This window comes from Rhinatrema bivittatum, chromosome 5 (genome assembly GCF_901001135.1).
Source record: "Rhinatrema bivittatum chromosome 5, aRhiBiv1.1, whole genome shotgun sequence".
Taxonomy (NCBI): Eukaryota; Metazoa; Chordata; class Amphibia; order Gymnophiona; family Rhinatrematidae; genus Rhinatrema; species Rhinatrema bivittatum.
The window spans coordinates 365206455-365224186 of NC_042619.1; the positions used below are offsets into that span (position 1 = coordinate 365206455).

At 48.7% G+C, this 17732-nt stretch overlaps 1 protein-coding gene across 1 annotated transcript in view; it reads right to left on the reverse strand.

Annotated features, from left to right (window-relative positions):
• Window positions 1-6857: 6857 nt before the first annotated feature.
• TMEM131 (transmembrane protein 131) overlaps window positions 6858-17732 on the reverse strand; it is a 334866-nt gene continuing 323991 nt past the window's right edge. Inside the window, exon 38 of the mRNA XM_029603311.1 lies at window positions 6858-7876. Coding sequence (XP_029459171.1) covers window positions 7583-7876 — 294 coding nt within the window. The 3' untranslated portion in view covers window positions 6858-7582. The remainder of the gene's footprint in view (window positions 7877-17732) is intronic.

Sequence of the window (17732 nt, forward strand, 5' to 3'; positions counted from 1 at the left end):
GTTCTTGAGCCCGCTGATAGCCACGGGTTTGGAAACCGGACGCTGGCAAAATTGAGCATCCGGTTTTCAACCCGTGGGCCTACTTCTATTTTTTTTTTTACTTTTTTTTACCCTTCGGGACCTCCGACTTAATATCGCCATGATATTAAATTGGAGGGTGCACAGAAAAGCAGTTTTTACTGCTTTTCTGTGCACTTCCCCCGGCGCCGGCAGAAATTAGCGCCTACCTTTGGGTAGGCGCTAATTTTACTTACTGAATCGCGCGGGAATACCTAATAGGGCTATCAACATGAATTTGCATGTTGTGGGCGCTATTAGGTTCGGGGGGGGGGGGGGGTTGGACACGTGTTTTCGACCCCTTACTGAATAAGGGGTAACGCTAGCGTGTCGAAAACGCGCGTCCAATCAAGGTTTAACAGTGTGCTCCGTCGGAGCGCAATGTACTGTATCGGCCCGTATGAGAGCTGGTGGGGAGGAGAGGGGTTGTCACTGGATTCTGGTTCTTTCAGCGATTTAAAATGCTGCGGAAGAGGAGAGGTAGACAGCATAGTTACCGCATAAGTATGGTAGATAGGGTAAAAATATTCGGAATTTGGCAATTCTACCATCTACCTCCTCCTTTCACCATCTTTCTCTCCCCCATGGGGACAGGAGAAGGGGTGAATAGCTGAGAGATGTGTGGCACACACTCCTACTCACACCACCTATACACCCTTGCTTTCTTTCTCCTCTTTCTCTCCCCTGGGGTCAGGGGAAGTGAATGGCAAGCGATGTGTGTGCCATACACGTTCCCACTCACACCACCTATACACTTCTTGGTTTCTTTTTCCCCATCTCAAACCCCTTTCCTCCACCCCAATACTTTTCTTTTCTCTCAACCCCTCTCACACACCCACCCTCAATACAGATTCTCTCTCAGGCACACCCACCTAGACAGGCTGTCAGGGCCTTCTGCAGCTGTTGTGGGATGGGGTCCATTGCAGCCAGCTAGGCCTCTCTTGCTCTTTGGCTACCAGCGGGATGGAGGTTCACCTGAAGCAACTGGATCTTCTGCAGCTCCAAGATGGGGCTTCATGGTGGCCTACCAGTCATGGCATGGGAGGCAGCAGGAGTCACATTGAAGCAAATGTCATTTCCTGCTGCTGCTGGGTGGTCCCCTGGCAGCAGAAGTTTGCTTTAATGCGACTTCTGCTGCTGGCTTGGTGGGGAGGGAGATTGATCATCACTTCTCTTCTACTGGCAGGAGTTGGATACCCACCAGCATTTCTTTCTTCTGTTTTGTTGCCATGCAAGACTTCCTGTCTTGCTGGCGCCGGTTAGGGGCCGTGCCAGCATTTTTATTTAACCCGTCGCCACTCGAGACTTCCTGTTTGGCTAGCAGGTTGGGAACCTCAACAGCACTTCCTGCTTTTTACGCTGCCGCACATGGTTAAAAAAACAAAAAAGTTCAAACCTTGCTCTGTGGGCTGATTGGGCCACAGGTAGGAAAGTCTTTGGTCTGGGCAAAATTGCCCTTTGGGCCAGATATGGCCTGCAGGTTATAGTTTGGGGACACCTAAAGGAAAATTGGTTCTTACCTGCTAATTTTCGTTCCTGTAATACAGTGGGCTATTCATCCCTTCCAGCAGATGGAGTCAGAGAACAAAACTTTGAAGCGCTGCTACTTAACGGAGTGCCACCTGCAGGACCTCAGTATTGACCTGTACCCAAGCCAAGATACTTTAGAAACCCCTTCACACAGACATAGGAAACTAAAGGTTGGATACCCCTGAACTATAAACCTTATTCGACAAGAACCAAAGACGACAAGGAAGTGAATCTTGTAACTGCCCTCTAAGAGAAAAATTCTTTAGTAAACAGAAAAATTCTGTACTATGCTGCAAAACTTAGCAGAAAATCAGTCTTTCGGCATCAAACAGGAGGGACCTTTGGAATTACAGGAACAAAAATTAGAAGGTAAGAACCAATTTTCCTTTCCTGAATATACCAAGATCAGTCCAGACTAGTGGGATGTACCCAAGCACCCCTAAACTGGGCAGGCCCCCAAAAGACCCACGTAGACACTCTCCCCGCGCTATGACATCCAGATGATAATGCCTGCTAAAGTTATGAATTGAGGATCACACTCTGCTGCCTACAAATCTCCTGGGGTGACAGAAGTTGACACTCAACCCAGGAAGCAGCCTGTGACACCTCCACTGCCAGAGGATCTAGATGATGCTGAAGACTCCAAACCTCAGTTTCCAGACCCTAATATACGCCAGAGAGGTCGCTGGTCTTCTGGATTGAAGATGACCTGTTTGGAGTAACCCGTCATAGTCTCCGCCTCTCAAAAGCCAAGCCACAAGACAAAAGGATCCTCCCGATCCAAAAATATGGGACTCTGATGCAACAGGTCTGGAAGATGAGTCACACCAAAGGGACATTCCACCGCAAGTCGCACCAGATCTGCAAACCATGGCCTCCATGGTCATGCCGATGCCACTAGAACCACGGTCCTGGAATGTGATTCTATGCACCTGAGGACCCGACCTATGAGAGGCCAAGGAGGAAAGACGTACAGAAGAATTCCCGTCGGCCAAGGGCACACCAGAGCATTGAGGTCCATCGAACCAAGTTCCTTTTGGCGACTGAAGAATCTCTCCATCTTGGGAGTTGAGCCGTCTCGCCATAAGATCCAATTGGAAAGTTCCCCATCTCGCACAGATGTGGTTCCAAGCCTCTGGGGACAACTCCCACTCCCCAGGATCCAAATGCTGGCTGCTGAGGAAGTCCGCCTGCACATCGTCTACTCCCACTATGAGCAATGTGGCTAGGCCTTCGAGATGACGCTCTGCCCAGGCAAATAATCTCCGGGCCTCCAACGCCACTGCACGATTCTTTGTGCTGCCCTGCCAACTGATGTATGCCACAGCCGTTGCTTTGTTAGAGTACACTTGAACCATGCAACCCCGGACCAGGGGAAGAAAAACCTCCAGGGCTTGATGGACCGACCTCGCCCCAAGGCGATTGATGGACCAGAACTACTTCTCCGGTCGCCACAGACCTTGTGCCAACCGGCCCAAGCACACCACTCCCCAGTCGGATAGGCTCGCGTTCATGGAGACCACCACCCAGTCCAGAGGCTCCAGATCCATCCCCTTCTCTAAATTGGGACGAGACTGCCACCACGAGAGACTGGACCTGGACCCCGAAGCAGAGGCAAGGGAAGATGAAACTCCACCTGGACAACAGCTCAAGTTGCAGTGGTCTCATGTGCATAAATGCCCACGGGATCAAGTCCAACGTGGATGCCGTGAACCCCAGGACCTATAAATAATCACACTTTGGGCACCTCCAGACAAAGAGGACGCTTGAAATGAGACTGCAGCTTTGATACCCAGTCCGTGGCTAGGAAACCCCTGCCTCACTGAGTGTTGAAGTGGGCCCCTAAGTAAACTAGCGATTGAGTTGGCTCCAATTGACTCTTCTGCACATTGATAACCCAACCAAGAGACTAAGGTGGACATCACTCTTCGGATGGACTTCTTGCATTCCTCCCTGGACTTCGCTCGTACCAACCAATCGTCCAGACATGGTGGACCAAAATTCCCTCCTGGTGAAGGACTGCAGCCACCACCACCATCACACCTTGGTGTGATGGTGGTGGTGGCTGCAGTCCTTCACCACCACCACCATCACACCTTGGTGAATGTGCGGGGCGCTGTTGCCAAGCTGAACGGGAGGGCTCTGAACTGAAAATGTTGACTCACTTTGAAGCGAAGAAACTTCTGATGTTCCTGCCAAATGGAGATGTGCAGGTACGCTTCTGTCAGGTCATCGGAGGCTAGAAATTGTCCTTTGTGAACCACTGTTGACAATGTATGCATCGTCTCAATGCGAAAGCGTGGAACCCAAAGGAACATTCACTTTCTGCAAATCTAAAATGGGCCGAAAGGAGCCCTTCTTTTTTGGCACCACAAAGTAAATGGAATACCTTCCCTGACCCTGCTCAACCAGAGGGACGGGAACAATGGCCTTTAGGGCAAGCAGGCTTTGCAGCGTCCCCAACACTGTCTCCCACTTTACGCGTGAGACCACATGGGATTCCACAAAGGCCTCTGAGGCGGGCACAAAAAAATCCAGAGCGTAGCCCTCTTGTATCACCTCCAGCACACAACAGTCTGAGATTTTTTCCCACTCCTTGTCGAAGCTGGACAATCTTCCTCCTACAGCTTCTACGGAGGAGAGGGGACTACTGGTTTCATTGGGCTGATTTTCCGCTCCCAGTGCCCTGGCCTGACACTATCTATGCCTACCCTGCATACTCCACGAAAGGACTTTTGGCGCCTGCTGCCCTGTTTCCAGACGGAAACAGACAATGAAATCGATGGGAATCTTGAAAACAAGCCCAAGAAAGAAACACCTTCTTACTGGGCTTCTTGTCCTCTGGCAATCTATGCTCCTTGGACTCCCCCAGGACCTTCATCAACTGATCCAGGTCATCTCCAAATAACAGCTTCCCCTTAAAGGGAAGATTACAGAGCTGGACCTTGGATGATAAATCGGCCGACCAGTTATGAAACCACAGCAGCCTACGAGCCGCTGCAGAGGAGACCATGCAGCGAGCAGACATGCACACCAAATCATACAAAGCATCTGCCACATAGGCTATGCCTGCCTCCAGACCAGTGGCCTGCAACGCACTGCTGTCCGCCACGGATGTCGGCATTGGGCCCTTCTGAACCCAACAGAGACAGGTCCTGTGCATTAAACTGGCACAGACAGCTGCCCAAAGACTCAATGCTGAGACCTCAAACATCTGTTTGATTTGCACCTCCATCTTACAATCCTGGACAAACTTCAGGGCCACGTCTACTTTTGGGATCCTTATCAATTCCAGGGAGTTCTCCATTAAGGGGTAAAGCTTGGCCATCGCTCTGCCCACCTTCAGGGGAGTCCTACTCCTGGTTCACCACCTTTTGGTTCTTCTTGGGCAACGGAAAAGCACTACTGGGTCCTCTCAGCCCATCCAGGACTGGGTTAACGCCCTCATTATCCGACTCTTCCTGAGTGACCTTCACTCCTAATTCCTCCAGCACCTGCGGGATGAGGGGGCGCAGTTCATCCCTTTTAAACAGAAGTACTACCCACGAATCGTCTCCCTCTGGGACCAGGAACTCATCAGATCAGGATAATCTTTTGCCCCATCTGTATCAGGGGTTGGCAGCGCATCCGGGGCAGCCCCTGCATCGAGGGGGTTCAATTGGGACTGATCAGAGTCCTCACCGTCTCTGGGACCAACATCTGCTGCTGCATAGCACAAACCCAGGCGCTGAAGAATATCGCCAGTCCCCCGAGAAGCCACTTTAGACTTTAGCTGCGGGGGCCCACAGGCAATCCCCTGCCTGCCTTCTTCTTCCACTTCTTCTAGCCAGGTAGGCCTTATGGAGGAGAATACAATCTGGGGAAAAATCCTCCGATTCATCTTCCCCTGATTTCGGGGGACTATCAGCCGCCTCAGCGCCCCCTTGCGAGGCATCCTGCCTAACAAGGGAAAGAGTGGGGGGAGAATCGCCCGACCGCCCTGCGGTTTCCTGCACTGCTTCCCTGGCAGCAATGGGAACAGACCCTGCTGACCACCTGCATGGCTCGAGGGGACTTCCTGCCCTGAAACAAACGCCGGGCAGCGGGAACGCGAGTTCAGACCCACTGCCATGTCTCCCAATCGCGTTCCCCCACTAGGCCTCCTGCGTGGCGACGCACGCCTGATTCAGGCCCACCAAGCCGCCATTGGGAATGGATGCAATCCCCACTCGGGAAGTTCCCAGGTACACAGAGTCCAGTTGGCCCCACCAGAGCACAGGACTACACAAGGAATGAGGCATTGCGGTTCCCTCCTGGCACTAGCGTCGCAATTGACTGCGAATCCCCGGAGCCCCGGGTTATCAGCCAGTCGACCGCCGCTCAGTCCTGCACCTCCCTGCCCTGGCCGACAGCTCTTGCTGACTAGGCCCTCCCCGAAGTTCCTGCTAAGCTCTGCTCTTCTGCTTCTTGTATGCTTTTTTTTTTTTTTTTTTTAAACAAGGAACAAAGAAACTATTAAGCGGGTACTTCCCTGCCCAGAGGGAGAAGAGCGAGAGGGTGCCTCGGAGGATCGAGGGAGCCAGGACCCCTGGCTATCAGACTATCCAGTACACTGCGGGCGAACCAACCCCCCCGGCAGACCAGCTCCACCTGAGAATGACCCATGAAGATGCCCAACATCTCAGGGAGTGTCCTTGATCTGGACCCTAAAACTACTGTAAAACAAAAAATCTCGTTCCTTTTTTTTTTTTTAAACTAACAGCCTGCAGGTGCATCTCTACCATCTGCAGAGTCAGAGAAATACTGATGTCCTGCAGGTGGCACTCTCAAGTAGCAATGCCTCAAACCTTTTGTTCTCCGACTCCATCTGCTGGAAGGGTTGAATAACCCACTGGTTTGGACTGATCTGGGTATGCTCAGGAATAAGGTTACTGGCTCTTAATTCATCAACTACCTTTGCAGATTTTCTCCGAAATGTAATTGTGAAATAGAAAGTAAAGTAGTAAATTCTGTCATCTATTTTTTTTCAAAGGCTTTTCAAGGAGGAAAAACAAAATATATATAATTGTGATACAAATAAATATGCATAAAAGCTGAAATGTATATAAATCTTTTTTTTAAACCTACTTAAAACAATTTAAATAATTGATCACAGACATTACTAGTTAGCTTGGGTAAAGTACCTTTGATTTCAACAATTTATCAGTTATTTAAGGGGTACCAAAGAAATTCAATATTACTTACGATAAAAAAGATTTAAAAATATGTCTGCATTAAATACAATAAACAAAGATTGAAAAAAGTCTCATTTATTTTAAAGTACAACCCAAAATTGTATTTGTATAGAAATGCACAAGGAATCTTGTTTCATTTACAAGATTTGGCAACAAGCATTTCAGGTGAACTTTAAAACGCACTCAGATTTGCAAATTTACATTCCTAGAGTACACACACAGCCTCAAAAGAATGCTTTTACATCTATGTGTACTGTTCCTCACATTCTGGCAATCTCTGTTAAAGACAGCTTTATTTAAAAAAATACTCTGCATTTTCAGCACAAAGTGCTTTTTAATTTTTGTTTAAATTAGGTGTATCTGGAGCATAATACTGCAAAAGAAAATGTTCTTTTAAAAACCAAAGCCTGATAGTCAATTAAAACTGTTGCATGCCAGGGACACTTTACATAGCTCAGAATTGTTTCCCAATTTATGATGACAATTTCTTTGTTTTTGAATAAATAAATGGCAGATTCCAAAACATCTCTCATCATTTACATTTGATATCAAACCAGCTTTGTTTCAAGCACAACAGCAATTGCAAAATAATTATTTGAGGAAGAAAGTCATGAAAGCATGAATGACACAAACTGTGTTGAAGAGAAGAGGAAAAGCAATGACAAGAGCAGGGACTGCTGGAAAAATGATGCTCCAAGAAATCAATGGCTTCCAAAGAATTTGATCATGATCAGGGATGGGAATGTCTTCATTTTTTATTTTGTTTGTATTATCCCTTAATTTTAGTTTTCATGAGGGTAATGCGAGTTGGGCCAAGGATCCGAACTTCTCCTTCCAATTGTAGGGCTCCATATTCGCCAAGGGTCATAGGTCTGTCCTCCGATATCATCAGACTGGCTGGCAGTAGTAACAGTTGTGGCAGTGGGTGCGGGATTCTCACTGCCCATGAGATCAATACCTGGTAGGCTGTTGGCTGGAGTGGTGAAAGCAAGAGTGCTGTTGAGGTTACTAGACCAAATAGAACTGCTGAATGGAGTGGTAGTTGACCATAGGCCACTGGTGTTGCCAAGGATTGACTGTAATGAAAAAGAAAATATTTATATATTCTGAGAAAAATCAGATAGCTGGAGAGCATCAAAGTTCATAAAATAAACTCCACTGATGCAATAAACCAAACAGCACTAAGGAGTTTAGTTTTGTTTTTTTATATGGTGTACCTTACAAAGAAACAACAGTATTGGAAAATTGGTACAGAATATAAGAAAATGACCTGGGAAGACTATGCTGGAGAACTTGAGTGTTAAGAAAGGCAAAGTGGAAAGCATGAAAGCAAAGAACTTAAAAATTGGTCAATTATACATCACAATAATCACTAGGTTCACTGAAATTTCAACTCATAGTTGAACTTGGTTAAAAAAGTTGAAAGTTAACATTTACACCCCATTTAAACATTTTTTTTTTTTATAAGCGCAATAAACTTGTGTGTATTAAAAGATTTTGATACACTTCCTGGTTAATGAAGTAAGCATGCTTACAATTCACAGATATATAACAAAATCCTGTAATGCATAGCCATCACGTGCTATTGCTTACTTATGTATATGTCATTTTCTATTAAACAGTATATGCATGAGTTTCTCAGAACAGGATTCACAATATGCGAACAAAACAAGTTTATCTTTCGATGGATAAAGAAAAGGAAAAATGTTTTCCAGACTCGTTATAGTAGTTTTACAGTCTGAACTGGGCTGTGTCCATTCGCACATAAATGTGTGCTTGCATGGATGTTTAAAAGTTACTCTTCCCGTATGCACGGTGATACTTTAGAATGGCACTTTGGGACAAGGTATGAAAAACACTTTGGAAACTATTTTTATGAAAAAGGACGCATTGATGGCAGGACTGTAGATACTTTGTACCCATGGGCCCGCAAGCAACTTCCTGCTGGTAAAGTTGTACCGTATCATTGTTCCTTATATTCACTTGTGGAAAATCAGCTTGAAGCTGACTGCACAACAGGTCTACTATGCGTGCAATACTTTACCTTATTACTGTGGTAAAATTGAGTCAGAAGTAACAAGAAACAACTGCATAGCTAGACTCTTTATGCCCTTCCAGTAACTGAGTATACTGAAGCATCCATTGTATTATTACTAAAATTCAAGATGAGGAACATGTAGTGTGAATGCAAAATTGGTCATGCAAAGATCTTTGTTGCATGGTGCTGCCATGAAGTAGGCTCATGCTATTTGAATAAGCTCTCTCTTCCACAGTTAAAAGGCGCTGCTTACCTGTAACAAGTGTTCTCCAAAGACAGAAAGATGTAAGTCCTCAAAGGTCTGGTAATGTCGTCCAATGGAACCTGGCTGGTGAAGACTACTACAAAGTTTCTAGAAGCTTTGACAAGCTCCACTGGGCATATGCGTGCTGTCCTATGTCACTAATGTTGCAAAGGGCCTTCTCAGTTCATAAAATGGCTAATACTGAACGCTCAATCCAGTCCTTATCTAAATAGTAAAGGGGTGTTAAGATATTTATGATTTATATTCTGCTTTTTTTCAGGCAGTTCAAAGTGGATTACATTCAGGTACTGTAGGTATTTCCTGGTCCCCAGATATGGACTAAGCAGCTTAGCAAATTTCTTCCAGGGATGCTAACCTCAGGTGGGCACAGATTACTCCTGGGGGAATTCTGCACTACTGCGGAATGCATAATTTGCGCAGAATTCCCCCCTGCGCAGAATTGCCAAATTCTGCGCAGAAAATAAAGGAGACCCTGGCATGCCATGAACGGAGCGTGTCCCGCAGCACACACTCCATTTGCAGCAAAAAAGGGAAGGCCCCCGTGTGCTGTGGGACGTGCTCCGTTCGCGGTGAAGATGAAGGTCCAGCGCGCCGTTCGTGGTACACTTGGGCCTTCCCTTTTTCTCCGCGAATGGCGCGCCAGGCCTTCATCTTCGTCGCAAACGGAGCGCGTCCCACTGCATGCCGGTGAGAGAGAATGTGTCAGAGAGGGGCGGGGAGGATGAGAGAGAGCAGGAGGGTGTGAGAGAGCATGGGAGGTAAGAGAGGGTGGGTGGGGGGATGCTTGAGTGTGGGTTTCAGAGAGAGGGAGCCTATATAAGGAGATTGTGAAGGAGTGTGTACGTGTGTGAGAGATTGGGAGCTCGTGTGTATGAAAAAGGAATCGTGTGTATGTGAGGGGGCATAGGCTGTGTGAAGAGATTGTGTATGTGTGAGACAGAGCCTGTGTGAAGGGCTGCGTGAGAGAGAGACATAGGTAGCCTGTGTGAGGATGTGTGTGAAAGAGAAAGGGAGCTTGTGTGGGTGTGTATGCAAGAGAGGGCCCTGTATGAGGGGATGTGTGTGTGCGAGAGAGTGAGGGAGCCTGTATGAGGGTATGTGTATGTGGAAGGGACACTTACAGTGAATTTCTAAGGAAATTCTGCTCAAAATATTTTAAAATTCTACAACTAATTTTTTCTGTAATAATTAAAAATGTAATTAAAGACTGTCATGCAAATTGTGTTATTTTGACACAATATAAAGTTTGCAGAATTTTAAAAATTTTTGCGCAGAATTCCCCCAGGAATAACAGGTGCTGCGAGACTTGACATGCTCATCCAGAGTCAGACCTATCTGAGCATAACAGGAAGAGATACAATCTGCTATCCAATTAGAAAAGGTGGGCTTGGCTATGGAATTTTAGGTTCCTTTATGGTCAAAGAAAACAAAAATATGGGTGGGCTTTCTAAGGGCTTTTCCCTGTACGTACCTGGATCAGTCCATACTCCTGGGTTTTGCACCCCCCCCCCCCCTAGCAGATGGAGACAGAGCAGTTATCAAAACAAACTCCTCCTATAAATAGGCTGGCGCCACCTACAGTCCAGCAGTATTCTTCTGTCTCCAGCAGATGGTAGAGGTGCCAAACCTACAGTCTGGGCTGTGTGCCTAAGTTGATTATCTTGTGTTTAGTTAGTTTAGGGGACTTTTTTGTCTTGTTTCTGGATTATTTCAGCTTTATTTAAAAAGAATATAAAAGAAAGGAGCTTGTGGCAGCACAGTGGTAGTTAGCCTCCCAGGTGGTCGTTAGGTTCTGAGAGCGCCATCCCATGCTGGTCTGAGGCAGCTGCTTCACAGGGTCGAGGGCCCTACTTATCTACTTAGCAGCTTGGGTGCGACACCAGGGAGCCCGGTTCACTCCACCCAAAGGGATCAGCAACTTGGACCACTGCCGGGCAAGTTTTATAATTTAAAAAAAGTTTTGCTTTCGTTTTCTCCCGCGCCGGCTCTCTCCCCTTCACTCCGTCGCAGTGCGGTATTTGCCTTTCATTTTGCTATTTATTCATTGAATTTTCATTAATTTATTTTGTCTATATTTTCCTGTCACGACTCAATGCCGTGTTCGTTCGTTTGCCATGTGAGCGGGTCGGTCCGCGCGCGGCTCTCCAGGGAGGGCCTTTGCTCGGCTTGCATCCCGGGATGGGGGGGGAGGGGCTGTCGGGAGCCAAAAAAAAAATTAAAATGGCAAAACTAGTTAAATCAAAGTCTGCCCCAGTCCCGATTGGGATGTCTGCTGCAATTCACTCTGAGGCTGATCAGTTCCCGTTCAGCATGGGAACGGGGGACCATTTTCCAGTCATTCAGGGTTGTCTAGTGCAGCGCTGGGGGAGGGGGTTTTACCTCCTCTTTCTCCCCAGCAAGGTTTCCCAAGGGACAGGGAACCTTTACAGCCTAATTCCCCTGCAATGGAGGATAGCCTCGAGGGGGCCTCTGACGACTCCTCTTCCTCTTTGTCACAATTTGTGTTATTGCTTCATAAAGCTTACAAGGAGAGGAAGTTAGGGAAGCTGCAGTCTGGTAAAAAGGTAGTTTCTCAAGGATCTAAGCCCTCTGCTAAGAAAAGGTCTACCTCTAAGGGAGGTGCGGAGCCTGCTCAGCCTAAGCGTCCCTGTCGGTCAGGGGTTCCCCAGATTACTACGGATTCTTCTAGTCAGGATTATGATCCAGATGACCTAGACCTACTGCCCAAGCCCCCACAGGGGGTGGATGTAGACCCTGATTTACAGCACCAAGGCACAATGCGTGGGGCGCATGCTGCGGAAGGGGATGACCCTAAGGTGGTACGCCTCTTTAGAAATGAGGAGTTGGGTCCCCTTATTCCTTCTATTTTAGCTGAACTGGGCATTGAAGGTCCCCCTGAGGAATTAAAACTGGATGCTATGGATCCGGTGTTGCTGGGTCTGAGAGGCCCTGCTTCTTCCTTTCACTTTCATTTCTCGGCTACAGATTTGCTCTTCCGGGAATGGGATACCCCGGACCTGGGATTGAAAGTGTGTAAAGCAAATGTTGCTTACCTGATGTAACAGGTGTTCTCACAGGTCAGCAGGATGTTAGTCCTCACAAATGGGTGACATCGAGGATGGAGCCCACCACGGAAAACTTCTGTCAAAGTTTAAACAGAACTTTGACTGGCCCCTACTGGGCATGCCCAGCAAGGCACTGACCCTGCAGCCAGCAGGGGTCTCCCTTCAGTCTGATTTTCAAAGCTACAGGCAGTGCCTAAAAAGTAAAAACAAAACAAACCCAACACCGCGGGGTGGCGGGCGGGTTTCGTGAGGACTAACATCCTGCTGTCCTGTGAGAACACCTGTTACATCAGGTAAGCAACATTTGCTTTCTCACAGGACAAGCAGGATGGTTGTCCTCACAAATGGGTGAGTACCGAGCTGAGGATGTCCTGACTTGCACCAAATGCACCCAATGACGTGCAACAGGCACAACAACTGGGGTGGTATTTGGTAAAGGGCATCCGCACCCTACCGGGAAGGTGGAAGGGTGTTGGTACATCACGTTGGAAAAAGGTTACGCAAGACAGATTGGCCGAAGATGGAGTCCTGTCTTCCAGCTTTGTCCAAACAATAGTGGGCTGCAAAGGTATGGAGAGAACTCCAGGTTGCAGCTTTGCAGATGTCAGGAAGCGGCACCGATCGAAGGTGTGCCACTGACGTCGCCATGGCCCTCACAGAGTGTGCTTTCACACGGTCTTGAAAAGGAGTGCCAGCTTGCTGATAGCAAAAAGAAATGCAGTCCGCCAACCAGGAGGAAAGAGCCTGCTTACCCACAGGATGTCCTAACTTGTTAGGATGGAAAGAGACAAATAATTGAGTGCTCTTCCTGTGAGCAACTGTACGGTCTAGATAAAAAGCTAGAGCTCGTTTGCAGTCCAGGGTATGCAGAGTCGGTTCCCCGGAGTTGGAGTGGGGCCTGGGAAAAAAGATAGGTAGTATGATGGATTGATTAATATGAAACTCAGAAACTACCTTAGGTAAAAATTTAGGGTGAGTGCGGAGTACCGCCCGGTCCTGCAGGAGCTTAGTGTAAGGCGGATAGGTAACTAGGGCCTGCAATTCATTAACCCTGCGAGCTGAAGTGATAGCCAAAAGGAATAACACTTTCCATGTGAGATACTTTAATTCACAGGAGTGCAGAGGTTCGAAAGGAGGTTTCATTAGACGACCAAGAACCAGGTTAAGGTCCCAAGATGGGGCCGGAGGACGCAAGGGTGGCTTCAGATGGAGCAAGCCTTTAAGAAAACGTGTTACCAGGGGTTGTACTGAAATTGGGACACCCTGTACACCTTTATGGAAGGCGGCTACCGCACTGACATGCATCCTAATGGAAGAGGTCTTTAGACCGGATTCTGATAGGTGCCATAAATAGTCCAAGAACTTAGAGATTGGACAGGAAAGGGGATCAAGGGACTGAGAAGTGCACCATGATGTGTACCTTTTCCATTTATATGAATAGGATCTTCTGGTAGAGGGCTTTCGTGAAGCTATCAGGACACGAGAAACCGAATCCGAAAGGTTAAAAGGCTGAAGGACTAACCTTTCAACATCCATGCCGTCAGGGACAAGGCTTGGAGGTTGGGATGGAGGAGGCATCCATCGTTTTGAGTGAGCAGATGCGGATCCGTTCCCAGAGGGATGTGCCTGCGGATGGAGAGATCCTGGAGTATGGGAAACCACACTTGGCGTGGCCAGTGGGGTGCTATCAGGATCATGGTTCCTCTGTCTTGGCGTAGCTTCACGAGAGTCCTTGACAGAAGAGGAAGTGGAGGGAATGCATAAAGCAGACCTGTCGTCCACTTGAGGGAGAAGGCATCTCTCGGCTGAAAGTGTTGGCTCCGAATGAGAGAGCAGTAATCGTCCACTTTGTGGTTCTGAGGGGACGCAAAGAGGTCTATGCGGGGAAAACCCCACTTGTGAAACAGAGAGGTCACTACCAGAGGATCGAGTGACCACTCGTGTGGCTTGAAGACACGGCTCAGCTGGTCTGCCAATACATTGTCTACTCCCGGCAGGTAAGTGGCCCTGAGGTACATAGAGTGGGAGAGGGCTTCCGCCCAGATCTGCGCAGCTTCCTGACACAGAAGGAAGGAGCCTGTGCCTCCCTGCTTGTTTATGTACCACATGGCCACTTGGTTGTCCGTCTGGATTAAGATTATCTGATGGAATAGATGATCTTTGAAAGTTCGGAGTGCATAGCGGATTGCGCGAAGTTCCAGGAAATTTATCTGGTGTTCGGCTTCCTCTTTGGACCATAACCCTTGGGTTTGTAATTCGTCCACATGGGCTCCCCAACCGATGTGAGAAGCGTCGGTGGTTAGGATTACTTGCGGATCCGGTGGAAGAAAAGGTAAGCCCTGAAGGAGGTTGACCTGAGTTGTCCACCAGGTTAAGGATAGGCGCAGGGCCTGTGTGACTGTGACTATGGAGGACAGAGGCTGAAAAGCTTGAATCCATTGGTGTCGTAGAGTCCATTGTGTTACTCTCATGGCTAGTCGGGTCATGGGAGTGACTTGAACCGAGGATGCCATGTGTCCTAGGAGAATGAGGAACTGGCGAGCCGTGGCAGTGTTTTGAGACTGGAGCTGGCGAGCCAGGGATATTAGGGTGTGGACCCTCTGAAGAGGAAGGTAAGCCTTTGCCTGCAAGGTGTCCAAGTCTGCTCCAATGAAGGATAAGGTTTGAGACGGGACTAAGCAAGATTTCTCGTAATTGACAAGAAACCCTAAGGAAAGGAGTGTTTGAATTGTCAATTTTAGGGAGGACTGAGCTATGTGTTGGGAGGAGGCCCTGATTAGCCAATTGTCCAGGTAGGGGTAGACGTGGACACCTTCCTTCCTTAGGAATGCTGCTACCACTACGAGACATTTGGTAAAGACTCGTGGGGCAGAAGCCAGACCGAAAGGTAGGACACGGTATTGATAATGGTCGTGGCCTACAAGAAACCGCAGATATTTGCGATGGGATTGTGTGATCGCAATGTGGGTATAAGCGTCCTTGAGGTCGAGAGAGCACAGCCAATCCCCCTTTTGCAACAGAGGGAGCAAGGCGCCCAGGGTTACCATCTTGAACTTTTCTTTTTGCAGATACTTGTTGAGGGCCCGAAGGTCCAGAATTGGACGTAGCCCCCCTGATTTCTTTGGTATTAGGAAGTATCTGGAATAGAATCCTTTCCCTTGTTGACAAGGAGGGACGGGTTCTATAGCATTTGATTGTAGAAGAAGGGATACTTCTTGATGTAATTGAGTGAAATGGCTGGTTAGACTCCATGCCTGAAGGGGCGGGGAGTCTGGCGGAAGTGTTATGAAGTTGAGGTGGTAACCCTGTGCGATAATTGCTAGCACCCACTGATCTGAGGTGATCTGTTTCCAACGGTGTAAGAAGTGGAACAGTCGACCCCCCACAGGGATGTGTGGAAGAGGGAGATGGCATGTGCTCAATACAGGGAAGTCAAAGGCCCGCCGTAGGCCCAGGAGGTGGGGCTACAGTAGGTCTTTGCTTTCTCGGCTGACGAGGCTGAGGCCTGTTAGAGGACCGTGCAGGACGAGCCCTAGTTGACGGAGGGTAGTAGCGACGTGGTCGAAAGAATGACTTCTTAGAGTCCTTCTTTTGCGGTTGCTTGGAGGTCACCTCAGGTGGGACAGATGAGAGTTGTTTCAACGTCTCATGGTGGTCTTTTAACTCCGCCACAATCTGTTGAATTTGCTCTCCAAACAAATTGTCGCCTAAGCAGGGCAAATCAGCAAGACGATCTTGGACTTCTGGGCGAAGGTTGGATGACTTTAACCAAGCCCAACGTCTGGCTGAGATGGCTGTGGCTGAAACCTTCGTGGAAGCATCGAATATGTCATAGGCAGTCCTAATCTCGTGCTTCCCTGCCTCAAATCCCTTGTGAAGAAGGGCTTGAAGCTGTGGTTGGTATTGGTCCGGCAACGTGTCAGCATAGTCTTGCATCTGCTTAAAGATGGCTCTGTTGTATTGAGTCATGTAAAGATGATATGAAGCTATGTGTGAAATCAACGTAGCTCCATGATACACTTTCCGTCCTACACTATCCAGGAACTTGTTGTCCCTGGTAGGTGGGGTAGAAGAGTGCGGCTTAAGACGCTTGGCCTTCTTCTGCGCGGACTCAACCACAACAGAGCGATGATCCAGTTGAGGTTTTTGGAAACCTGGTGCTGACTGGACAAGGTATGTGGAGTCAGCTTTCTTGTTAACTGGTGACACCGATGAAGGAGATTCCCAGTTTTTCTTGAGCAGATCCAAAAACACCTGGTGTATAGGGATGGAAGCGATGATTTTTGGAGCATCCAGAAATTGAAGTAGTTCCATCATCTGGTGTCTATCATCAGCTTCAGATTGTAGTTGAAAAGGTACAACTTCTGACATTTCTTTCACAAAATTAATGAAAGATAGATCCTCAGGAGGAGATCTTTTTCTACTCTCTGTAGGAGATGGTGGCGAAGGCAGATCTGTGTCAGAAGAGGTATCATCATCATCACCCCAGGTATCGTAGGGATCATGTGTGGCTTGTAGCCCTGATGGACCTGGCTGAGGCTCTGAAGGCATCGATGGAAACCGAGGTGGAATCGGTGCAGTAGGTGGAACCAGAAATGGCATCGATGGCTTCGGTGCTGCAGATGGAATCGGTGCCTGGCGCGGAATCGATGGAGCCGAAGGATAAATCGGTGGAGATATACCAGAAGGTACCGATGGAACTACCCCGGAAGGGGGAATTCGAAACGGTGTTTCTCCTACCGATGAGAAACCAGTCGGAGACGGTGGTGTTGTCGATGGCACTGGAATCACCGATGGAAGGGCCGTCACGAGTGCCTCCATGCGGCTCAGTAGCGGTGCTAGCGCTTGTATCAACGGCTCAGTGGTCGGTTCCCTCCTCGGTGGCGAAGCCGGTGCCGGTGTCGGTGCCGGGGGCGGCACTGGAACCGGTGCCGGAGACGGTGCCGATGGAGGTTGTAATTTCTTCATCGCTTTCTCGATGGCCTCCTGGACCAGCCGGTCCAGTTCTGCCCGGAGACCAGGGGTAACCATACCCGGCTCGACGGGAGAGGGAGGCTGAGGCAGGGCCGGAGGGACCACCGTAACCGGTGGGATCACGGCCCCCACACCCCGAGAGGGTGAGGGTTTCCTCGATGCCGGCGAACGAGACGTGGAGGGCATCCGGTCTGTTCGCGGCTTCTTTGTCGGTGGCTCGGCTTGAGCAGAGGTCGATGGCTGTGGATCCTCGACAGGCCGAGACTTATGCCGTCGATGGCGGTGCTTTTCTTTCCGATCCCCTCGCCCATCCGGGGAAGGGACGGGAGTCGACGGCCGAGAAGCGATCGATGGCGGACGGTCACCGGAGGGTTGACGATGATGGTACAACTTCGACGGTGCCGGTTCCGATGACGTCGATGCTATCGATGGCGTTGGGGTTGGTGCATGGAAGAGGAGCCCCATCTTCTCCATCCTGGCTTTGCGACCCTTGGGTGTCATTAAGGCACATTTGGTGCAAGTCAGGACATCATGCCCACTACCCAAACACATTACACAAACCCTGTGGGGGTCTGTGATGGACATAGTCC